The sequence below is a fragment of the Panulirus ornatus genome, chromosome 2 (genome assembly GCF_036320965.1).
Source record: "Panulirus ornatus isolate Po-2019 chromosome 2, ASM3632096v1, whole genome shotgun sequence".
Taxonomy (NCBI): Eukaryota; Metazoa; Arthropoda; class Malacostraca; order Decapoda; family Palinuridae; genus Panulirus; species Panulirus ornatus.
Window position 1 is genome coordinate 17,841,478 of NC_092225.1, and position 26,535 is coordinate 17,868,012.

The following is a 26,535-nucleotide window of genomic DNA, read 5'->3' on the forward strand; positions in this document are numbered from 1 at the left end:
ATCGAGTAAGTAATAATAGGGTAAGAGAGATGTGTGGAAATAAAAAGAGTGTGGTTGAGAGAGCAGAGAGGGTGTTTTGAAATGGTTTGGGCACATGGAGAGAATGAGTGAGGAAAGATTGACCAAGAGAATATATGTGTCGGAGGTGGAGGGAACGAGGAGAAGTGGGAGACCAAATTGGAGGTGGAAAGATGGAGTGAAAAAGCTTTTGAGTGATCAGGGCCTGAACACGCAGGAGGGTGAAAGGCAGGCAAGGAATAGAGTGAATTGAATCGATATGGTATACCGGGGTCGACGTGCTGTCAATGAATTGAATCAGGGCATATAAAGCATCTTGGGTAAACCATGGAAAGTTGTGTGGGGCCTGGATGTGGAAAGGGAACTGTGGTTTCGGGCATTATTACATGACAGCTAGAGACTGAGTATGAACGAATGGGGCCTTTGTTGTCTTTTCCTAACGCTACCTCGCACACATGAGGGGGGGAGGGGGATGTTATTCCATGTGTGGCGAGGTGGCGATGGGAATAAATAAAGGCAGACAGTATGAATTATGTACATGTGTATATACGTCTATGTGTGTGTGTGTGTGTATATATATATGTGTACATTGCGATGTATAGGTATGTATATTTGCATGTGTGGACGTGTATGTATATACGTGTGTATGGGGGTGGGTTGGGCCATTTCTTTTGTCTGTTTCCTTGCGCTACCTCGCAAACGTGGGAAACAGCGACAAAGCAAAATAAATAAATAAATATAATATATATATATATAAGTTTGTTGAGTATTCCTGGTAAATTATATGGGAGGGTATTGATTGAGAGGGTGAAGGCATGTACAGAGCATCAGATTGGGGAAGAGCAGTGTGGTTTCAGAAGTGGTAGAGGATGTGTGGATCAGGTGTTTGCTTTGAAGAATGTATGTGAGAAATACTTAGAAAAGCAAATGGATTTGTATGTAGCATTTATGGATCTGGAGAAGGCATATGATAGAGTTGACAGAGATGCTCTGTGGAAGGTATTAAGAATATATGGTGTGGGAGGCAAGTTGTTAGAAGCAGTGAAAAGTTTTTATCGAGGATGTAAGGCATGTGTACGTGTAGGAAGAGAGGAAAGTGACTGGTTCTCAGTGAATGTAGGTTTGCGGCAGGGGTGTGTGATGTCTCAATGGTTGTTTAATTTGTTTATGGATGGGGTTGTTAGGGAGGTGAATGCAAGAGTTTTGGAAAGAGGGGCAAGTATGAAGTCTGTTGGGGATGAGAGAGCTTGGGAAGTGAGTCAGTTGTTGTTCGCTGATGATACAGCGCTGGTGGCTGATTCATGTGAGAAACTGCAGAAGCTGGTGACTGAGTTTGGTAAAGTGTGTGAAAGAAGAAAGTTAAGAGTAAATGTGAATAAGAGCAAGGTTATTAGGTACAGTAGGGTTGAGGGTCAAGTCAATTGGGAGGTGAGTTTGAATGGAGAAAAACTGGAGGAAGTAAAGTGTTTTAGATATCTGGGAGTGGATCTGGCAGCGGATGGAACCATGGAAGCGGAAGTGGATCATAGGGTGGGGGAGGGGGCGAAAATTCTGGGAGCCTTGAAGAATGTGTGGAAGTCGAGAACATTATCTTGGAAAGCAAAAATGGGTATGTTTGAAGGAATAGTGGTTCCAACAATGTTGTATGGTTGCGAGGCGTGGGCTATGGATAGAGTTGTGCGCAGGAGGATGGATGTGCTGGAAATGAGATGTTTGAGGACAATGTGTGGTGTGAGGTGGTTTGATCGAGTAAGTAACGTAAGGGTAAGAGAGATGTGTGGAAATAAAAAGAGCGTGGTTGAGAGAGCAGAAGAGGGTGTTTTGAAGTGGTTTGGGCACATGGAGAGAATGAGTGAGGAAAGATTGACCAAGAGGATATATGTGTCGGAGGTGGAGGGAACGAGGAGAAGAGGGAGACCAAATTGGAGGTGGAAAGATGGAGTGAAAAAGATTTTGTGTGATCGGGGCCTGAACATGCAGGAGGGTGAAAGGAGGGCAAGGAATAGAGTGAATTGGAGCGATGTGGTATACCAGGGTTGACGTGCTGTCAGTGGATTGAATCGGGGCATGTGAGGCGTCTGGGGTAAACCATGGAAAGCTGTGTAGGTATGTATATTTGCGTGTGTGGACGTGTGTATATACATGTGTATGGGGGTGGGTTGGGCCATTTCTTTCGTCTGTTTCCTTGCGCTACCTCGCAGACGCGGGAGACAGTGACAAATAAAAAAAAAATATATATATATATACATACATATATATATCAAGGATGTAAGGCATGTGTACGAGTGGGAAGAGAGGAAAGTGACTGGTTCTCAGTGAATATCGGTTTGCAGCAGGGGTGCATGATGTCTTCATGGTTCTTTAATTTGTTTATGAATGGGGTTGTTAGGGAGGTGACTGCAGGAGTTTTGGAGAGATGGGCAAGTATGCAGTCTGTTGTGGATAAGAGGGCTTAGGAAGTGAGTCAGTTGTTGTTCGCTGATGATACAGTGCTGGTGGCTGATTCAAGTGAGAAACTGCAGAAGTTTGGTAACTGACTTTGGTAAAGTGTGTAAAAGAAAGCTGAGAGTAATCGTGAATAACAATAAGGAAATTAGGTTCAGCAGGGTTGAGGGATAAGTCAATTGGAAAGTAACTTTGAATGGAGAAAAGCTTGAGGAAGTGAAGTGTTTTAGATATCTGGGAGTGGATTTAGCATCGAAACCACAGGTCCTTTTCCACATCCAGGCCCCGCAGACCTTTCTATGGTTTATCCCAGATGCTCCACGTGCCCTGGTTCATTCCACTGACAGCACATTGACCCCAGTGTATCACATTGTTCCAATTCACTCAATTCCTTGAACTCCTTTCACCCTCATGTATGTTCAGGTCCCAATCGCTTAAAATCTTAATCACTCCATCCTTCCCCCTTCAATTTGGTCTACTGCTTCTTATTCCCTCCATCTCTGACACATATATCCTCTTTGTCAATCTTTCCTCACTCAGTCTCTCCATGTGTCCAAACTATTTCAACACACCCTCTTCTGCTCTCTTAACCGCACTCTTTTTATTACCAGACATCTCTCTTACCCTTACATTACTTATTCGATAAAACCACTTCACACCACATATTGTCCTCAAACATTTCATTTCCAATATATCCACCTTCCTCTGCATAACCCTATCTATAGCCCATGCCTTGCAACCATATAACATTGTTGGAATCACTACTCCTTCAATCATACCCATTTTTGTTCTCTGAGATAATGTTCTTACCTTCCACACATTCTTCAATGCTCCAAGAACCTTCGCCCCTTTCCCCAACCTGTGACTCACTTCCGCTTCCATGGTTTCATCCACTGCTAAGTCCACTCCCAGATATCTAAAACACTTCACTTCCTCCAGTTTTTCTCCATTCAAACTTACCTCCCAATTAACTTTTCCCTCAACCCTACTGAACCTAATAGCCTTGCTCTTATTCACAATTACTCTCAAGTTTCTCCTTTCACACACTTTACCAAACTCAGTCACCAACTTCTACAGTTTCTCATCCAAATCAGCCACCAGCGCTGTATCATTAGCAAACAACAACTGACTCACTTCCCAAGCCCTTTCATCCACAACAGACTGCCTACTTGCCCCTCTCTCCAAAACTCTTGCATTCACCTCCCTAACCACCCCATCCATAAATAAATTAAACACGCACCCCTGCCGCAAACCGACATTCACTAGGAACCAATCACTTTACTCTTTTCCTACTCATACACATGCCTTAAATCCTTGGTAAAAACTTTTCATTGCTTTTAGCAACTTACCTGCCATACCACATACTCTTAAGACCTTCCAAAAAGCATTTCTATCAACCGTACCATATGCCTTCTCCAGATCCATAAATGCTACATACAAATCCCTCTGTTTTTCTAAGTATTTCTCACATACTTTCTTCAAAGCAAACACCTGATCCACACATCCTCTACCACTTCTGAAACCACACTGCTCTTCCCCAATCTGATGCTCTATACATGCCTTTACCTTCTCAATCAATACCCTCCCATACAATTTCCCATGAATACTCAGCACACTTATGCCTCTGTCATTTGAACACTCACCTCTATCCCCTTTGCCTTTGTACAATGGCACTATGCATGTATTCCGCTAAGCCTCAGGCACTTCACCATGATCCATACATACACTAAATATCCTTACCAACCAATATATATATTTACACTCTTGGTGCTACACTTTCTTTTGGAAAGTCTCCCCTCCTGTATTACTTTCTTAAAAGGCAACAGAGGGAGTCAAGTAAGAAATTTTTCCTTTATGTCTTGTTGCCTGTTTCTAATGCTACCTCACTCCAAGGGGATGGGTACCTGAGAGGTGAACCACTTGCTATTTGCTGATCACATGGCTCTGGTTGCAGACATGAGTAAGAAACTGAAGAAGCATGTGTCTAAATCTGGGGGAGTTTTTGAAAGGAGGAAGCTGAGACAATGTGAATGAAGGCAGGTCATGTAATTCAGCAGGATGGTTTGGATGCGAGTCTGAAAAAGAGAACCTGGAAGATATGGAGTTTTGGATACCTGAAAATGGACAAGGTAGTAGATGGAACTATGGGTGCTGAAGTTACTAAAGGGGAAGATGAGGTGGCAAAGATTCTCAGCGAATTGAGCGATGTGCAGAAAGGGAGGTCACTGTCTATGAGGGCAAAGATGGGTTTGTTTGACTATAGAGTAGAAAAATGGCATTCTATGGGTGTAAGGTGTGGGCTCTAAATGCATAAGAACATAAAGTGGATGTGTTGGAAATGAAATGCTTGAAGATGATGGACAATATGTGGTGTGAGGAGGATTGATTGTGTAAGGAGTGATCATGCAAAGACTAAGACTAAGTCTGACTAAGATGATATATGAGCCAGAAGTGAAGAAAGTACGGTGGAGTGGTGAAACAGAGAAAGAGTTGGAAGGATGGATTAAAAGAGGCTTTGAGTTACTGGGGCCTGAACAGAAATCTTAAAAGAAATACAATGTATATCTTGAAACCACAAAAAAGTCATAATGTATAAAGAAGTCATTACATTCAGACTGTTTTTAGTCTATATGACTGCCAAATTCTAAAATATTTGAAAAATATCTTCCTACTGATATTACTTTTACTTCATAAAGATTATTAAGATACAGCAGAAAAGGTTAACTCAAAATATTAGGTTGACCTAAACCATGAAAAATTCAAATTTAAGAAAACTTGGGACTTTATTAGGTAGAATGTACCAGATTCTTAATACTCTGCAGATTCTAATACATATGTACCACTAACACACAGAGCTTCTTAAGCTCATCATGTGTCCTAATTTGCACTTATAAGCCCAAATTCTGATGCTCATCACCTACACAAATACATAATAAGAGCTGACATTCTCAGCAAGATTTAGCTTTTATGGCTTGATATCTTGGCATCTAGTGCTTAGAGTTCCATCACTTCTTAAATTATTCAACGCAAAAACTTCAGTATTTGGGGTTAAATCAGCTTTTACAAGTCTCAGGTGTTGGTTAGCCATTTCATTGTTTACTTATATGGGAAAGGATAAACATATGTGACTGAATATCACCAATGACTTGAAACTGCTGATGAGGGGAAGCAATGAAGTGTTTGAAAATGCATCACATGGAACAAGGAGACAAATCACTATCTGATTATGCTGTATAATTTCAGTCATTGATAACAGTTTCAATTTCAGAATGACAAAAAATCTTTCAACTGACTCAAAGTGCTCTACATTCTAAAACACTCATATCTTCCAGTGTTTCTGAACACCAACTAAATACAATGCTTCTATCGGCTCTGAGGGAGTGCACAGCTGAGGCCCAGAACATATCTTACCACACGCTCTTGGTAGAATGTTACCATTGACTCTGCTAGAGGAAGGGCCTGAGGTCTTGCTAGCACTTGCAAATAGTCCTATAAAAAGTGTGTTGGGCTTAATATGCAATTCATGGACAGATAACCCCAGAAGCCTAGCTGCTTCAAAAGTTGAAATTCAGCAACAGAATCATGCCAGGCATCAAACTCCCTCAGTTCCTCTCCCTAAGAAAAAGTGAATTAGGTGAGAAATGAGAGATATCAGAGCCCATGAAAAAAGGTCTTAAAAATTTGTAAGAAAGTGCATTTAAAAATATAAGTGTGGGCAGAGCAAAGATTGTTAGCTTAAAACTGGTATGAATGAAAAGCATCTGCTAATTGGATATGAAGAATTGAGAAAAACAAGGTTTAAATAATAATGAATAACAGACAAAGCAAAACTTTTCATCTTCTTTTTGCCAGTTATGAAGTCATTATGTAAAATACAGGTGTACTACTATTAAGATACAGGAATATAAAATAAGGAGAAAGCAAGTAATGACATACATCTGGAAACCTTACACTAAGTGGTCAAATATAGTGCAAAACCAAATACATCCAATACCTTTGTATGTGAAAGCAGAAGTTAGGCTGTGAAGTCATCTGTTACAAGAAAATAAGCCAAAAATAAGAACAGAGAAGGGAAGTTGAACTAGATAAACTGAAACACAATAGCATAATCAAAATGTTGCCTTATTATTCATACATATTATAATAGGACAAATCGTTAACATCCACATTTTATCTAAGCTTCCAAACACAAATATTTACTGTTTCACACACACCAAAAGAAAAAGAAAAGATAAATGAGGGTAGAATCTTACAAAGAATAAATATCTAAAAAAATTATTCCCACAACTGAAGAAAAATCAAAATAACCGAGTTGGCAGATGTCAAAGAAACTATACAGATCGTAAAGTGACTCCACAAAGTAAAAGAAATGGGAAATAATTATGGCACTAGGTTACTAGTAAACCATGAAAATGAGCTACGTGCATGCAACCATTACTTCATTTGACCTCATTAGCGGGTGTATCATCACCCAACTGTGCAAATTTCTACATAATACCACAGTGGTCAATAAAAAGAATCTAAAAATCAACTATACTAGTAAAAGATGAGAGAAATATCTCAAAAAGGTTGCACTACCAAGGTTTTAGAGAATTACTAGCAAAGAAGATGAGCAGTTACTTTGGGTTACTTTGAGAATCTGTCAACTCATGGATGTTTGAAGAAAATTACAATTTTGATGGATGAAAGTGGGTCCTCCACCAATGTTTGCTCTAAAGAAGAAAAAATATACACTTCATTAATAGAGGAAAGTTACCACACCACATCAAGAGACCAGCTCTCTGCAGGTATCATACTGATCAGTAACTATGCAGTGCTAAGATTACAAGTACAGGTGTTTAGTTTGACAGCTTTCTTACTTTCCCATTCTGATATACCAAAGACAAACATGCAGAGAGTAGGTGGAAAATGAGTCCAAAAACCAGAGAGCTGAGAATCCAGCAGAAACTTCTGTGCCAGGCAACTGAAAGATTGTTTCAATCATTGGACTGAAAATAAATGCTACAATAATCACAGTAAGGCTTATTCTTTTTGTAATTCCCATAGGCTGAAAATACTTCAGACATGTGATGTCATCAGCTGAGAAGAGCAATCAAACAAGGTTTTTCCTTTCATTGCATGATTTTATCATAGAACAATCATTTTAGCTCAGAAAAATTCCTTCAGGTGCCAGACACACAATAACACCTGGATAAAGAGGGAACAAGACTAAATATTTATCGAAAGGTGTATGGGATGGACATCAGTACAGGATTCTTTTTCAATTACCACAGCACTTGTGTACGCAGTTGTGTATTGGTCATTGTGAAATCCACTCAGGGGTTGAGCAGGGGAGAGTAAGCTTGTGTACGATTCCTGAAATGACATCTTATTAATACTGGTAATCAAGATTAATAACAATATTTCCCATATATAACTTATGTACAGCAATAATAATGGTTATGAAAATGTAGAAAATATTTTTATCAAAAAAGACAAAAAGGAGAAATGAAGGTATGTATACAGGGTGAGGTCGAATACTAAAACATGGACTCAAAGGTCAAGTCTAAAAAGAAAATGACCAAGCATCAGTTTGGGAGTAGGATGACAGAATATAACATAATTACTGAATCTACAAATGTCTGCAGGTTGCAATATATGCACCAAAGCACTGAATGGATACACTCAACTATTTCAAAGATGATTTTAAAAGTATAATGATGATAATAATAATAATAATAATAATAATAATAATAATAATAATTCAGAAGTGGTAGAGGATGTGTGGATCAGGTGTTTGCTTTGAAGAATGTATGTGAGAAATACTTAGAAAAGCAAATGGATTTGTATGTAGCATTTATGGATCTGGAGAAGGCATATGATAGAGTTGATAGAGATGCTCTGTGGAAGGTATTAAGAATATATGGTGTGGGAGGCAAGTTGTTAGAAGCAGTGAAAAGTTTTTATCGAGGATGTAAGGCATGTGTACGTGTAGGAAGAGAGGAAAGTGATTGGTTCTCAGTGAATGTAGGTTTGCGGCAGGGGTGTGTGATGTCTCCATGGTTGTTTAATTTGTTTATGGATGGGGTTGTTAGGGAGGTAAATGCAAGAGTCCTGGAAAGAGGGGCAAGTATGAAGTCTGTGGGGGATGAGAGAGCTTGGGAAGTGAGTCAGTTGTTGTTCGCTGATGATACAGCGCTGGTGGCTGATTCATGTGAGAAACTGCAGAAGCTGGTGACTGAGTTTGGTAAAGTGTGTGAAGAAGAAAGTTAAGAGTAAATGTGAATAAGAGCAAGGTTATTAGGTACAGTAGGGTTGAGGGTTAAGTCAATTGGGAGGTGAGTTTGAATGGAGAAAAACTGGAGGAAGTGAAGTGTTTTAGATATCTGGGAGTGGATCTGTCAGCGGATGGAACCATGGAAGCGGAAGTGGATCATAGGGTGGGGGAGGGGGGAAAATTCTGGTAGCCTTGAAAATGTGTGGAAGTCGAGAACATTATCTCGGAAAGCAAAAATGGGTATGTTTGAAGGAATAGTGGTTCCAACAATGCTGTATGGTTGTGAGGCGTGGGCTATGGATAGAGTTGTGCGCAGGAGGATGGATGTGCTGGAAATGAGATGTTTGAGGACAATGTGTGGTGTGAGGTGGTTTGATCGAGTAAGTAACGTAAGGGTAAGAGAGATGTGTGGAAATAAAAAGAGCGTGGTTGAGAGAGCAGAAGAGGGTGTTTTGAAATGGTTTGGGCACATGGAGAGAATGAGTGAGGAAAGATTGACCAAGAGGATATATGTGTCGGAGGTGGAGGGAACGAGGAGAAGAGGGAGACCAAATTGGAGGTGGAAAGATGGAGTGAAAAAGATTTTGTGTGATCGGGGCCTGAACATGCAGGAGGGTGAAAGGAGGGCAAGGAATAGAGTGAATTGGAGCGATGTGGTATACAGGGGTTGACGTGCTGTCAGTGGATTGAACCAAGGCATGTGAAGCGTCTGGGGTAAACCATGGAAAGCGGTGTAGGTATGTATATTTGCGTGTGTGGACGTGTGTATGTACATGTGTATGGGGGGGGGGTTGGGCCATTTCTTTCGTCTGTTTCCTTGCGCTACCTCGCAAACGCGGGAGACAGCGACAAAGTATAAAAAAAAAAAAAAAAAAAAAAAATAATAATAATAAGGTATTAAGAATATATGGTGTGGGAGGCAAGTTGTTAGAAGCAGTGACAAGTTTTTATCGAGGATGTAAGGCATGTGTACGTGTAGGAAGAGAGGAAAGTGATTGGTTCTCAGTGAATGTAGTTTTGCGGCAGGGGTGTGTGATGTCTCCATGGTTGTTTAATTTGTTTATGGATGGGGTTGTTAGGGAGGTGAATGCAAGAGTTTTGGAAAGAGGGGCAAGTATGAAGTCTGTTGTGGATGAGAGAGCTTGGGAAGTGAGTCAGTTGTTGTTCGCTGATGATACAGCGCTGGTGGCTGATTCATGTGAGAAACTGCAGAAGCTGGTACCTGAGTTTGGTAAAGTGTGTGAAAGAAGAAAGTTAAGAGTAAATGTGAATAAGAGCAAGGTAATTAGGTACAGTAGGGTTGAGGGTTAAGTCAATTGGGAGGTAAGTTTGAATGGAGAAAAACTGGAGGAAGTAAAGTGTTTTAGATATCTGGGAGTGGATCTGGCAGCGGATGGAACCATGGAAGCGGAAGTGGATCATAGGGTGGGGGAGGGGGCGAAAATCCTGGGAGCCTTGAAGAATGTGTGGAAGTCGAGAACATTATCTCGGAACGCAAAAATGGGTATGTTTGAAGGAATAGTGGTTCCAACAATGTTGTATGGTTGCGAGGCGTGGGCTATGGATAGAGTTGTGCGCAGGAGGATGGATGTGCTGGAAATGAGATGTTTGAGGACAATGTGTGGTGTGAGGTGGTTTGATCGAGTAAGTAACGTAAGGGTAAGAGAGATGTGTGGAAATAAAAAGAGCGTGGTTGAGAGAGCAGAAGAGGGTGTTTTGAAATGGTTTGGGCACATGGAGAGAATGAGTGAGGAAAGATTGACCAAGAGGATATATGTGTCGGAGGTGGAGGGAACGAGGAGAAGTGGGAGACCAAATTGGAGGTGGAAAGATGGAGTGAAAAAGATTTTGTGTGATCGGGGCCTGAACATGCAGGAGGGTGAAAGGAGGGCAAGGAATAGAGTGAATTGGATCGATGTGGTATACCGGGGTTGACGTGCTGTCAGTGGACTGAATCAGGGCATGTGAAGCGTCTGGGGTAAACCATGGATAGCTGTGTAGGTATGTATATTTGCGTGTGTGGACGTATGTATATACATGTGTATGGGGGTGGGTTGGGCCATTTCTTTCGTCTGTTTCCTTGCGCTACCTCGCAAACGCGGGAGACAGCAAAAAAAAAAAAAAAAAAAGAAATAATAATAATAATAATAATAATAATAATAATAATAATAATAATAATAGTAATAATAATAACAATAAAAATAATATTAAAAGTAATAAAATAAAATTTCATGAATCAGTGATTTATAAACTGGTCACATGACCATCCACACATGTGGTTTTACAGTGACTGAAACTTCATCTCTTTGATATGAACTAGGAGATCCCACCTACTCATTTTATCATACAAAAGAAACTTAAGAGTACACTCATGAACAATGTGATTTGTGTGCTAACATTTACACAAAGAAATACCTCTATAATGAATTTCTATTTTCTGCTCTATACTGTACCTAGAATTAATTTCTTCTATGCAAGTCACAGCAACCAATAAAATCATTAAATCAAGACAAATAAATATATACCTTCATTAATGTAAAACTCTTGAAATTCATAAGCGAAGAAATTACATAAAAATCACTTTCATAACTGAAAAAGTTTTCCTCCTCAGTCCTGTTACTGGTGCATTAATGCATTCCAAATTTATTGCTTATTCACTTCACTACAGAACTGTTCCAGAAACCTAAGTATGCCAAATCAACAAATGCTAACAATTTTCTTGAACAATTCAATTTCCAATAATCATTTACATAATTCTAAAATGATCTTAGCTAACATCTATCCATGTTCAACCAAAAGGTCTTTTGCCAGAATAACAGCTACACAGTTACATCTAATCTTCCAAATGCCATCACAAGAGAATCTTAACAATTTGCCTTCGACTAGCCACCCAATAGTCTAGACCTCATTTTTTCCATACTTATTACCAATTCCCACTATTGCAAAGTACCATCAGGAACAGATATATGGTCTCACTCACTTACATCCACTCTCTAGGTGTCATGTACAAAGTATTGAAACTTGAACCTCCCATCCACAATCGAGTCCCATAAACTTGTCCACAGTATCCTTGACTACCTCATATGCCATGGATCAGACCAGTGATAACACGTTACCTTTTAACAACAGAACACTTTAATAAATCTTATCCAATTCATGCCTCTCACCCTCTGAATGTTTAGACCCCAATAACTCAAAGCCCCTTTCACTCCATCCTTCCATTACAATCATGGTCTACCTCTCCCCTTGCTCCCTCCATTTCTAACACATATATACTCTTATGTGCTACCTCGCAAACGCGGGAGACAGTGACAAAGTATAAAAAAAAAAAAAAAAAAAAAAAAAAAAAAATATACTCTTAGTCTGTCTCTCTCTGCTCATCCTTTCCACATATCCAAACCATTTCAGCACACCCTAGTCTGCTCTAAGTCATACTCCACTTACTACCACATATCTCTGAACACTCTCAATCCTTACATGATGAACCTGTCTCACACCAAATACTACCTTCAGGAATTTCATTCCCAATACATTCACTTTATTTCACTCTTTTGCATTCAGGGTTCAAAACACATATCAGTATAACTTTGTCAGAATTAATACACTTTCAAATATACCCATCTTTACCCTAACAGGGAGTGGCATCTCCTTCCAAACATCCTTAGCGCACCAGGGATCTTGGCCTCCTCTCCCACATTTTGCCTCATTTCAGAGACCATGATTCTATCCACTACCAAGAACACTCCAAGGTGTCTAATTTACTCCACTTTTTCCAAGCCTTTCTCATTTAGACTCATCTTGTCTCATCTTGCTGCTAATCTCCTTGCACACACTCTGACAAACTCGGTCACCAGCTTCTGCAGTTTCTCTCTTGAGTCAGTCACCAAAGCTGTCATCTGTAATCAGCAAACAGCCTAACTGTCAAGCTCCCCCATCCCAAAGTATGTCATGGACCTGCCCCTGTTCATAACCATAATGAATAACCATGGGGACATCACATATCCTTGATGCTAACACACCTTCACCAAGAAACAACCAACCTCCTCCCTTATCAAATATATACCTTACTGTCTTGGTAAGAATGTATCTAATAACTTTCCAATTATCCCTGTGTTCAATGCATTTTCCACAGGCCTCTCTGTCTAATCTAACAAATGCTTTTTCCATACACGTAAATGCCGCTTACAGTTCATTATCATAAGATAAACAGATCTGAGCCAATCCTTCTTTTAACCATTTCTTACTTACTCTTCACTTTCTCCTTTTATCATATTCTTCAGTGTTTCATAATTTTAAAAGAAGTCCAGCTCTAACAATTCATCTTTGATTGTAAAACATCAATGCTCTGTGTACATGAAAAAAATCTAACCTACAGTAACACTGTTAAATTCTATTCACCCACATTTCTCTTTTTCAAAGACTTTGAGAAACTATCAAAATCAAAGGCATCTGAGAGTTTACTGAGAGCTTACTAAGTATCCCAGAGGACACCAGGGTCAGCTCTTCTGGTCAATAGGGCATTTGTATCTCTAAAGAATTCAAGAGAATATGCACATCTCCCCCATAAGAAGGATATAGAAAAAAATTAAGATAAATTGTTGTGGGGTAAAAATCATAACAAATTTATCTGGATTAGATCAATATTTGCAGGAGAAAATACATCTAAACAAGAAGGAGCATGGATTCAGAGGAGAGATCATACACTTTAGTCCTATCATCTGGACCTTGCTTGTTTGCAACTTCAACTGAAAAAAAAAAAGAATGTATACATCTTAGTAAACTGGTGGATGTGCCAAATGATCAAATTGCATCTAGGTGAGATGCATCCAAGTGAGATGACAAATCTATGTGCAATTTTACATGGTACAATTTCCTTTACCATTCCACTTATACAGCAAAGAACAGAACAGTATTCATATATCTGATGTCAACATCATCAGTCTAAAATTCAGATGAAAAAACACTGACACAGCTGTTGGAATTACAGCAGAGTCCAGTGGAGACATCTAGGGCCCTGGCACTATTTTTCATTCCTGGCCCCTTAATCACCATTTACATTAATTTTATTAATGATGATATTATGTTTGTACTGTCTGTGTGAAAAACGTAATTGAGCTAGAGCCTTCCCTGGGCCATGGTCCTTGTGAAGTAAGTTGGCTGTTTCATGGTAAAGGTGTATTTGCATCAAGGATGTGTAATGTGACAATGGTTATTCAATCTGGTTATTGACAGGGTGGGCAGGGTGGTAAATCCATGGGTCATAGAGCAAAGGGCTTTGCAAGTACTGTACTACATATTTCAAATCATGTTTTCTCAGTATTTAATACCACAGTTTGTTAATGCAAACTAAGTTCAAAAATGTGTTCAATAATTGTGCTAACAAAGAAATTGGTTTTACTTTTATCTATAAGATAAAATGTAAATACTTGATTAATAAGAAACACAAGGGGATGGTGTCTGGTCCCAACTGATCAAGAAAACTATGACTAGAATATATACTGCTAATCATCTGGACCTCTAGGACTGAGTAAGCGGTAACACTGATGAAAGAGATGGGTGGGTTATCTGCATGTCAATAATCTGCTTTAAGGTATTTGTCCAATGCAGGAGGCTAGGAAACAGAACCTTTTACCAAGATTATATACTGTTCACAAAGAAAGTGAAGGGAACCTTTCTGAGGTAGGGACTTTAAGGGGAATTTACTAACCAGTTCATCACCTGAAAAATCACAGAAGTATAATTGTAATGGAAATAAATCATACAATGGTGAATGTAAAAAGTGCCTTCAAGCATGTAACCTTAAAAAGCATTCATAAAATACATCAAAAATGGAATATGATTAACAAAGTCATTAAAAATCTTGTTTAGATCAATAAACTATCTAATTCTGTGTTAAGCTAGGTCTCAGAGGCACTGGAAAACCTATAAATGATGAGTTAAACAAGGTGGATGTTACAAAATAAAGTACACTCAATGTTGTAGTATATGAGAACCATAAATTCTTTCCTAAAAGCAACAATTCCTTTTTATTGTATTTCTCAAAGCAGTACTTCTCTTTTATTGTATACTCTAATAAAGTCCAAAATCATAGGTAAGTGGTGAATGATTAAGATGACCTGCATCAAGATATCTTCTGGTCCCAAGTTTATGCAAAGAACAAAAGATTTATCTTAATATATACAATTTACCTTAAAATCATATTAATGCAAGATATCAATATAAAGATATTAAAAGCAAATGAAAAGGAACATGATTTTTGGACATAAAAGGTGTACTGAAAAGATAATCCTGTGCCACCTAATCCCTTTGGACAGACTTAAATGTCCTGAAAGCCTGATGGTTGTCAGTTGTAAGCATTACATCTGCTACAGTAATTGGGCACTGTTGCAATCACTTCCAGCATATACTCTAATCAGGGAACAGATAGTATAGTGGTATGACAGTTTTAATTTCAGAGAGCAAATGGAATATACTAAGAAACTGTGATATTTTCCGATCATGATTTATCTGTGCTTATTCCTTTACCTTCTTCTCTTGATTACATTTGCTGAGGCATCCCTCACTATTTATCTATTTCAGGAAGTGCTGACTGTTACACTCACTTTACAAATAAACCAATATGCAAAAATTTTAATCATATCTCTCAAGGGTGTAATTGGACCACTAACAGTGGAATGTTTGGAATTGAATGGTATCCAAAAAATAAAGAAAGTATTTATTGACACATATAGAGAATGGGAGAAAGGACAGTGGGAAAAGATGGAAGGAGGGAGAAAGAGAAAGATGGAAACAAAAGTAATAGTACCATTGAATTTTACATAATTTGATGAACTCTGAAATCTAATTTCTCAGCACACAGACTTACCTGTATCTTAGTTCTAACGCTACTTCTTGTGGTAATAACAGAATATTTCCCTCCAGTAGAACAAGCCATCTGTTTTAAAACTGCTGTTGGGATTGGATGAGGACCGACAGCGTACGTAAAAATTCGCACAGCTTTAGTATAAGTATCATTTTGGAATCTGTAATGAGGAAGAAATGAAAGAATCTCATTGAACATTTCACTGATATTTTTAAGTCTATGTCAACTAATTATCCATTCCTCAAGATCTTACAAAAAATTCTTGAAGTAAACAGCATGAAGACCTAGAAAAGTTTTTCCAAATTCCTCATCATGAAAAAATTCCCACGAATTCTTCTATCAAATGGTACTCTCAGAGATATGCCCCCTTACTCTATTATGTCATCATGAGCATGGCCTTTCTCTACCTATTCTCACTAAAGCTTTCTCTTTAGTTGTTTCATTCCCATAAATGTTGACTGGTCAACATTTCCTTTCCCCATTAAGAAGGCTTTATGCATCTTTCTTCCACCTCCTCCTTTTCATCTCTCATATTTCGTCTTCAACAAATATGCACCCATTGTCACTGTAATAACTAACTTGGAAACTCTAAATTATACAGATAACTAATCTCTTCTTTAGAAGTCTGAAAACTATGTTCAGAGGCCAAGGATTCTTTTCTTTTGATCAATTCATCTTATATATATAAAACAGATTCATCACTATATGGAATGCACATGCAAGTGAAGAAAAATCTGTTGTTTGGCATCAGCCAAACCTGGTTACAAATTCTGAACTGGAAATTGTTCTTTAACGCATACACACACACAAACATATATATATTTCTATCTTTATTACACTTAACCGCCGTCTCCAGCGTTAGTGAGGTAGCACAAGGAAATAGACAAGGAATAGCCCAACCCACCCACATACACTTGTATATCTATAAACACTCACACACGCACATATACATACATATACATTTCAACGTATACATACATATACATACACTTACATATCCACAAACACACATGTACATATCCATACTTGCTACCTTCATCCATTCCCATTGCTACCTTGATACACAAAATATGGAAACATTGGTGAAGGGGGCTAATGAGGAGGTGATAACAAGCAGTGGTGAAGTGAGGAGTGAGTATTTTGAAGGTTCGTTGAATGTGTTTGATGATAGAGTGGCAGATATAGGGTGTTTTGGTTGAGGTGGTGTTCGAAGTGAGACGGTCAGGGAGAATGGTTTGGTAAACAGAAAAGAGGTAGTAAAAGCTTTGTGGAATATGAAAGCTGGTAAGGCGGCAGATTTGGATGGTATTGCAATGGAATTTATTAAAAAAGGGGGTGACTGTGTTGCTGACTGGTTGGTAAGGATATTCAAAGTATGTATGGTTCATAATGAAGTGCCTGAGGATTGGCAGAATGCATGAATAATGCCATTGTACAAAGGCAAAGGGGATAAAGGTGAGTGTTCAAATTACAGAGGTGTAAGTTTGTTGAGTATTCTTGGAAATTTATATGGGAGGGTATTGATTGAGATGGTAAAGGCATGTATAGAGCATCAGATTGGGGAAGAGCAGTGTGGTTTCAGAAGTGGTAGATGATGTGTGGATCAGATGTTTGCTTTAAAGAATGTATGTGAGAAATACTTAGAAAAACAGAAAGAGTTGTATGTAGCATTTATGGATCTGAAGAAAGTATATGATAGAGTTGATAGAGATGCTTTGTGGAAGGTATTAAGAGTATATAGCGTGGGAGGTAAGTAGCTAGAAGCAGTGAAAAGTTTTTACCCAGGATGTAAGACATGTGTGCGAGTAGGAAGACAGGAAAGTGATTGGTTCCCAGTGAATGTCGGTTTGCGGCAGGGGTGCGTGATGTCTCCATGGCTGTTTAATTTGTTTATGGATGGGGTGGTTAGGGAGGTGAATGCAAGAGTTTTGGAGAGAGGGGCAAGTATGCAGTCTGTTGTGGATGAGAGGGCTTGAGAAGTGAGTCAGTTGTTGATCGCAGATGACACAGCGCTGGTGGCTGTTTCAGATGAGAAACTGCAGAAGTTGGTGACTAAGTTTGGCAAAGTGTGTGAAAGAAGAAAGCAGAGAGTAAATGTGAATAAGAGCAAGGTTATTAGGTTCAGTAGGGTAGAGGGAGAAGTTAACTGGGAGGAAAGTTTGAATGGAGAAAAACTTGAGGAAGTGAAGTGTTTTAGACATCTGGCAGTGGATTTAGCAGTGGATGTAACCATGGAATCAGAAGTGAGTCAAAGGGTGGGGGAGGGGGCAAAGGATCTGGGAACATTGAAGAATGTGTAGAAGGCAAAGACGTTATCTCGGAGAGCAAAAATGGGTATGTTTGAAGGAATAGTGGTTCCAACAATGTTATATGGTTGCGAGGCATGGTCTATAGATAGAGTTGTGCAGAGAAGGGTGGATGTGTTGGAAATGAGATGTTTGAGGACAATATATGGTATGAGGTGGTTTGATCGAGTAAGTAATGAAAGGGTAAGAGAGATGTGTGGTAATGAAAAGAGTGTGGTTGAGAGAGCAGGAGAGGGTATATTGAAATGGTTTGGTCACATGGAGAAAATGAGTGAGGAAAGATCGACGAACAGGATATATGTGTCAGAGGTGGAGGAAAAAGAAGCAATGGGAGACCAAATTGGAGGTGGAAGGATGGAGTGAAAATGATTTTGAGTGATCAGGGCCAGAACATACAGGAGGGTGAAAGCTGTGCAAGGAATAGAGTGAAATGGAATGATGTGGTATATCAGGGTCGACGTGCTGTCAATGGATTGAACCAAGGCATGTGAAGCGTTTGGGGTAAACCATGAAAAGTTTTGTGGGGCCTGGATGTGTAAAGGGAGCTGTGGTTTCAGCGTTTCATATATATATATATATATATATATATATATATATATATATATATATATATGTATATATTTTTTTTTTTTTTTTTTTTTTTTTTTTAAACTATTCGCCATTTCCCGCGTTAGCGAGGTAGCGTTAGGAACAGAGGACTGGGCCTTTTTTGGAATATCCTCACCTGGCCCCCTCTGTTCCTTCTTTTGGAAAATTAAAAAAAAAAACGAGAGGGGAGGATTTCCAGCCCCCCGCTCCCTCCCCTTTTAGTCGCCTTCTACGATATGCAGGGAATACGTGGGAAGTATTCTTAATCCCCTATCCCCAGGGATAATATATATATATATATATATATATATATATATATATATATATATATATATATATATATATATATATATCAATTCAATTGGGAGGTGAGTTTGAATGGAGAAAAACTGGAGGAAGTGAGGTGTTTTAGATATCTGGGAGTGGATCTGGCAGTGGATGGAACCATGGAAGCGGAAGTGGATCATAGGGTGGGGGAGGGGGCGAAAATTCTGGGAGCCTTGAAGAATGTGTGGAAGTCGAGAACATTATCTCGGAAAGCAAAAATGGGTATGTTTGAAGGAATAGTGGTTCCAACAATGTTGTATGGTTGCGAGGCGTGGACTATGGATAGAGTTGTGCGCAGGAGGATGGATGTGCTGGAAATGAGATGTTTGAGGACAATGTGTGGTGTGAGGTGGTTTGATCGAGTAAGTAACGTAAGGGTAAGAGAGATGTGTGGAAATAAAAAGAGCGTGGTTGAGAGAGCAGAAGAGGGTGTTTTGAAATGGTTTGGTCACATGGAGAGAATGAGTGAGGAAAGATTGACCAAGAGGATATATGTGTCGGAGGTGGAGGGAACGAGGAGAAGAGGGAGGCCAAATTGGAGGTGGAAAGATGGAGTGAAAAAGATTTTGTGTGATCGGGGCCTGAACATGCAGGAGGGTGAAAGGAGGGCAAAGAATAGAGTGAATTGGAGCGATGTGGTATACCGGGGTTGACGTGCTGTCAGTGGATTGAATCAAGGCATGTGTATGGGGGTGGGTTGGGCTATTTCTTTCGTCTGTTTCCTTGCGCTACCTCGCAAACGTGGGAGACAGCGACAAAGTAAAAAAAAAAAAAAAAAAAAAAATTATATATATATTTTTTTTTCTTTTTTTTGTCGATGTCTCCCGCGTTTGTGAGGTAGCGCAAGGAAACAGACGAAAGAAATGGCCCAACCCACCCCCATACACATGTATATACATAAGTCCACACACGCAAATATACATACCTACACAGCTTTCCATGGTTTACCCCAAACGCTTTACAGGCCCTGATTCAATCCACTGACAGCACGTCAACCCCGGTATACCACATCGATCCAATTCACTCTATTCCTTGCCCTCCTTTCACCCTCCTGCATGTTCAGGCCCCGATCACACAAAATCTTTTTCACTCCATCTTTCCACCTCCAATTTGGTCTCCCACTTCTCCTCGTTCCCTCCACCTCCGACACATATATCCTCTTGGTCAATCTTTCCTCATTCATTCTCTCCATGTGCCCAAACCATTTCAAAACACCCTGTTCTGCTCTCTTAACCACGCTCTTTTTATTTCCACACATCTCTCTTACCCTTACGTTACTTACTCGATCAAACTACCTCACACCACACATTGTCCTCAAACATCTCATTTCCAGCACATCCACCCTCCTGTGCACAACTCTATCCATAGCCCACGCCTCACAACCATACAACATTGTTGGAACCACTATTCCTTCAAACATACCCATTTTTGCTTTCCAAGATAATGTTCTCAACTTCCACACATTCTTCAACGCTCCCAGGATTTTCGCCCCCTCCCCCACCCTATGATTCACTTCCGTTTCCATGGTTCCATCCGCTGCCAGATCCACTCCCAGATATCTAAAACACTTTACTTCCTCCAGTTTTTCTCCATTCAAACTTACCTCCCAATTGACTTGACCCTCAACCCTACTGTACCTAATAACCTTGCTCTTATTCACATTTACTCTTAACTTTCTTCTTTCACACACTTTACCAAACTCAGTCACCAGCTTCTGCAGTTTCTCACATGAATCAGCCACCAGCGCTGTATCATCAGCGAACAACTGACTCACTTCCCAAGCTCTCTCATCCCCAACAGACTTCATACTTGCCCCTCTTTCCAAAACTCTTGCATTCACCTCCCTAACAACCCCATCCATAAACAAATTAAACAACCATGGAGACATCACACACCCCTGCCGCAAACCTACATTCACTGAGAACCAATCACTTTTCTCTCTTCCTACACGTACACATGCCTTACATCCTCGATAAAAACTTTTCACTGCTTCTAACAACTTGCCTCCCACACCATATATTCTTAATACCTTCCACAGAGCATCTCTATCAACTCTATCGTATGCCTTCTCCAGATCCATAAATGCTACATACAAATCCATTTGCTTTTCTAAGTATTTCTCACATACATTCTTCAAAGCAAACACCTGATCCACACATCCTCTACCACTTCTGAAACCACACTGCTCTTCCCCAATCTGATGCTCTGTACATGCCTTCACCCTCTCAATCAATACCCTCCCATATAATTTACCAGGAATACTCAATAAACTTATACCTCTGTAATTTGAGCACTCACTCTTATCCCCTTTGCCTTTGTACAATGGCACTATGCACGCATTCCGCCAATCCTCAGGCACCTCACCATGAGTCATACATACATTAAATAAACTTACCAACCAGTCAATCATACAGTCACCCCCTTTTTTAATAAATTCCACTGCAATACCATCCAAACCTGCTGCCTTGCCGGCTTTCATCTTCCGCACCCAAACGCTTCACAGCCCTGATTCAATCCACTGACAGCACGTCAACCCCAGTATACCACATCGATCCAATTCACTCTATTCCTTGCCTCCTTTCACCCTCCTGCATGTTCAGGCCCCGATCACACAAAATCTTTTTCACTCCATCTTTCCACCTCCAATTTGGTCTCCCACTTCTCCTCGTTCCCTCCACCTCCGACACATATATCCTCTTGGTCAATCTTTCCTCATTCATTCTCTCCATGTGCCCAAACCATTTCAAAACACCCTTTTTTGCTCTCTCAACCACGCTCTTTTTATTTCCACACATCTCTCTTACCCTTACGTTACTTACTCGATCAAACTACCTCACACCACACATTGTCCTCAAACATCTCATTTCCAGCACATCCACCCTCCTGCGCACAACTCTATACATAGCCCACGCCTCACAACCATACAACATTGTTGGAACCACTATTCCTTCAAACATACCCATTTTTGCTTTCCAAGATAATGTTCTCAACTTCCACACATTCTTCAACGCTCCCAGGATTTTCGCCCCCTCCCCCACCCTATGATTCACTTCCGTTTCCATGGTTCCATCCGCTGCCAGATCCACTCCCAGATATCTAAAACACTTTACTTCCTCCAGTTTTTCTCCATTCAAACTTACCTCCCAATTGACTTGACCCTCAACCCTACTGTACCTAATAACCTTGCTCTTATTCACATTTACTCTTAACTTTCTTCTTTCACACACTTTACCAAACTCAGTCACCAGCTTCTGCAGTTTCTCACATGAATCAGCCACCAGCGCTGTATCATCAGCGAACAACTGACTCACTTCCCAAGCTCTCTCATCCCCAACAGACTTCATACTTGCCCCTCTTTCCAAAACTCTTGCATTCACCTCCCTAACAACCCCATCCATAAACAAATTAAACAACCATGGAGACATCACACACCCCTGCCGCAAACCTACATTCACTGAGAACCAATCACTTTTCTCTCTTCCTACACGTACACATGCCTTACATCCTCGATAAAAACTTTTCACTGCTTCTAACAACTTGCCTCCCACACCATATATTCTTAATACCTTCCACAGAGCATCTCTATCAACTCTATCGTATGCCTTCTCCAGATCCATAAATGCTACATACAAATCCATTTGCTTTTCTAAGTATTTCTCACATACATTCTTCAAAGCAAACACCTGATCCACACATCCTCTACCACTTCTGAAACCACACTGCTCTTCCCCAATCTGATGCTCTGTACATGCCTTCACCCTCTCAATCAATACCCTCCCATATAATTTACCAGGAATACTCAACAAACTTATACCTCTGTAATTTGAGCACTCACTCTTATCCCCTTTGCCTTTGTACAATGGCACTATGCATGCATTCCGCCAATCCTCAGGCACCTCACCATGAGTCATACATACATTAAATAAACTTACCAACCAGTCAATCATACAGTCACCCCCTTTTTTAATAAATTCCACTGCAATACCATCCAAACCTGCTGCCTTGCCGGCTTTCATCTTACGCAAAGCTTTTACTACCTCTTCTCTGTTTTTTTTTTTTTTATTTTTATTATACTTTGTCGCTGTCTCCCGCATTTGCGAGGTAGCGCAAGGAAACAGACGAAAGAAATGGCCCAACCCATCCCCATACACATGTATATACATACGTCCACACACGCAAATATACATACCTACACAGCTTTCCATGGTTTACCCCAGACGCTTCACATGCCTTGATTCAATCCACTGACAGCACGTCAACCCCGGTATACCACATCGCTCCAATTCACTCTATTCCTTGCCCTCCTTTCACCCTCCTGCATGTTCAGGCCCCGATCACACAAAATCTTTTTCACTCCATCTTTCCACCTCCAATTTGGTCTCCCTCTTCTCCTCGTTCCCTCCACCTCCGACACATATATCCTCTTGGTCAATCTTTCCTCACTCATTCTCTCCATTTGCCCAAACCATTTCAAAACACCCTCTTCTGCTCTCTCAACCACGCTCTTTTTATTTCCACACATCTCTCTTACCCTTACGTTACTTACTCGATCAAACTACCTCACACCACACATTGTCCTCAAACATCTCATTTCCAGCACATCCATCCTCCTGTGCACAACTCTGTCTATAGCCTACGCCTCGCAACCATACAACATTGTTGGAACCACTATTCCTTCAAACATACCCATTTTTGCTTTCCGAGATAATGTTCTCGACTTCCACACATTCTTCAAGGCTCCCAGAATTTTCGCCCCCTCCCCCACCCTATGATCCACTTCCGCTTCCATGGTTCCATCCGCTGCCAGATCCACTCCCAGATATCTAAAACACTTCACTTCCTCCAGTTTTTCTCCATTCAAACTCACCTCCCAATTGACTTGACCCTCAACCCTACTGTACCTAATAACCTTGCTCTTATTCACATTTACTCTTAACTTTCTTCTTTCACACACTTTACCAAACTCAGTCACCAGCTTCTGCAGTTTCTCACATGAATCAGCCACCAGCACTGTATCATCAGCGAACAACAACTGACTCACTTCCCAAGCTCTCTCATCCCCAACAGACTTCATACTTGCCCCTCTTTCCAAAACTCTTGCATTCACCTCCCTAACAACCCCATCCATAAACAAATTAAAAAACCATGGAGACATCACACACCCCTGCCGAAAACCTACATTCACTGAGAACCAATCACTTTCCTCTCTTCCTACACGTACACATGCCTTACATCCTCGATAAAAACTTTTCACTGCTTTTAACAGTATGTATGTGTATGGTGACTGAGTTTGGTAAAGTGTGTGGAAGAAGAAAGTTAAAAGTAAATGTGAATAAGAGCAAGGTTATTAGGTACAGTAGGGTTGAGGGTCAAGTCAATTGGGAGGTGAGTTTGAATGGAGAAAAACTGGAGGAAGTGAAGTGTTTTAGATATCTGGGAGTGGATCTGGCAGCGGATGGAACCATGGAAGCGGAAGTGGATCATAGGGTGGGGGAGGGGGCGAAAATTCTGGAGGCCTTGAAGAATGTGTGGAAGTCGAGAACATTTTCTCGGAAAGCAAAAATGGGTATGTTTGAAGGAATAGTGGTTCCAACAATGTTGTATGGTTGCGAGGCGTGGGCTATGGATAGAGTTGTGCGCAGGAGGATGGATGTGCTGGAAATGAGATGTTTGACGGACAATGTGTGGTGTGAAGTGGTTTGATCGAGTGAGTAACGTAAGGGTAAGAGAGATGTGTGGAAATAAAAAGAGCGTGGTTGAGAGAGCAGAAGAGGGTGTTTTGAAGTGGTTTGGGCACATGGAGAGAATGAGTGAGGAAAGATTGACCAAGAGGATATATGTGTCGGAGGTGGAGGGAACGAGGAGAAGAGGGAGACCAAATTGGAGGTGGAAAGATGGAGTGAAAAAGATTTTGTGTGATCGGGGCCTGAACATGCAGGAGGGTGAAAGGAGGGCAAGAAATAGAGTGAATTGGAGCGATGTGGTATACCGGGGTTGACGTGCTGTCAGTCGATTGAATCAAGGCATGTGAAGCGTCTGGGGTAAACCATGGAAAGCTGTGTAGGTATGTATATTTGCGTGTGTGGACGTATGTATATACATGTGTATGGGGGGGGTTGGGCCATTTCTTTCGTCTGTTTCCTGGCGCTACCTCGCAAACGCGGGAGACAGCGATAAAGTATAAAAAAAAAAAAAAAAAGTGTACGTATATGATGATATGTATATGTATGTATGTGTGCGTATGTGAGCATTTATATATATCTGTGTATATGAGGGGATGGGCCATTCTTCATCTATTTCCTGGTGCTACCTTGCTGATGCGGGGAAACAGCAATCATGTAAAACGAAAAAAATATCAATATATATACCATTTCTTAAGTGATCAACCCTTGTCAAACATACACTGTCCTTAAACATTCCACTTCCAAAACATCCACCCTTTGCCCATACTTTTTTTACCTGGAGCCCATGCTTCACACCAACACAGCACTGTTGGAACCACTATACCATCAAACATAGCCATCTTTCCTCCCATAGACTGTGACCACTCTTTCCACACACTCCCTGGTGCACCTAAGACATTAGCCCCCTTACTTCAGCTCCAATGGTTTCATCCCTGTTATATCCTTTACCAGGTATCTAAAGCGCTCCACCTCCTCCTGGTTCACTCCATTCAAACTAACATTCAGACCAACCCTTCTCTCCCCACTGTTAAACCTAGTAAGTTTACTTTTAATCACATTAAACTCTCATACAATCTCTCAATCTCAGATACCAACTTCCACAGTCTCTCACTCGAATCTGCCACAAGAGCAGTGTCATCAGCATACAACATACTGACTCACTTTCCAGGTCTTAACCCCAACAGCCTGCAGACCTACGCTTCTCTACACCTTCATATTCATCTCCCTCACCGTCCCAACCATAAACAAATTAAACACCCATCATGGCATCAAACATCCCTGCTGCTGACCCACTTTTACCTAAAACAACCATCTCCCTTTCTTCCTAATCCCACACATGCTTTACTCTCCTGATTAAAACTCATTGCTTTTAGTACCTTTTCTCCTACACCATATACTTGTAACTTCCACAAGGCATCTCTATCAATCCTATGTTCTCTCTAGATCCATAAATGCCACATACAAATTCTGTTTCTCTAAATATTTCTCACATAAATTCCTTGAAATAAAAACCAGATGCACACACCCTCTACTACTGCTGAAGTGACATTGCTACCTCTCAGTCTGATGTTCTGTGCATGCCATCATCCTCTCAATCACCACTCTCCAAGGTACACAAAAAAATCAAACATCTATAATTCGAATTTTCACTTTTGTACCCCTTGCTTTTATACAGTGGCACTAAACAGGCAATCTGCCTATCATCAGACAGCTCAACATGAACCACACATTCATCTAAAATCCTAAATAACCAATCTATAACAATGCCTTCCCCTTTCTTGAGAAATTCAACTGCAGTCTCATCCACACCAACCCCTTTGGCACATTTCATTTTATGCAAGTTATCAATCACCTCTTCTCTTTTCACCAAACCACCTGCCATAACTATTTTGTTTCACATGCCTCCACATTGTAAGGGTCCAACATCTGCCAACCTGCCATCTAAAACATTCAATAGTCCTTCAAAATACTAATGCCATTCCTCTTCATCTCTTCTGTTAGTGCCTGTTGCCTCTTCCCCATCTACTCATCTCGCTGATGCTCCTAATT

At 40.3% G+C, this 26,535-nt stretch overlaps 1 protein-coding gene across 1 annotated transcript in view; it reads right to left on the reverse strand.

The window, feature by feature from the left end:
* Window positions 1-26,535, reverse strand: part of LOC139753761 (voltage-dependent calcium channel subunit alpha-2/delta-1-like) — a 256,887-nt gene that overhangs the window by 88,407 nt on the left and 141,945 nt on the right. The window contains exons 11-12 of the mRNA XM_071670590.1: window positions 15,585-15,741; window positions 7,732-7,818 (exon numbers count right to left, since the gene is read on the reverse strand). Of these exons, the coding sequence (XP_071526691.1) occupies window positions 7,732-7,818; window positions 15,585-15,741 (244 nt within the window). The remainder of the gene's footprint in view (window positions 1-7,731; window positions 7,819-15,584; window positions 15,742-26,535) is intronic.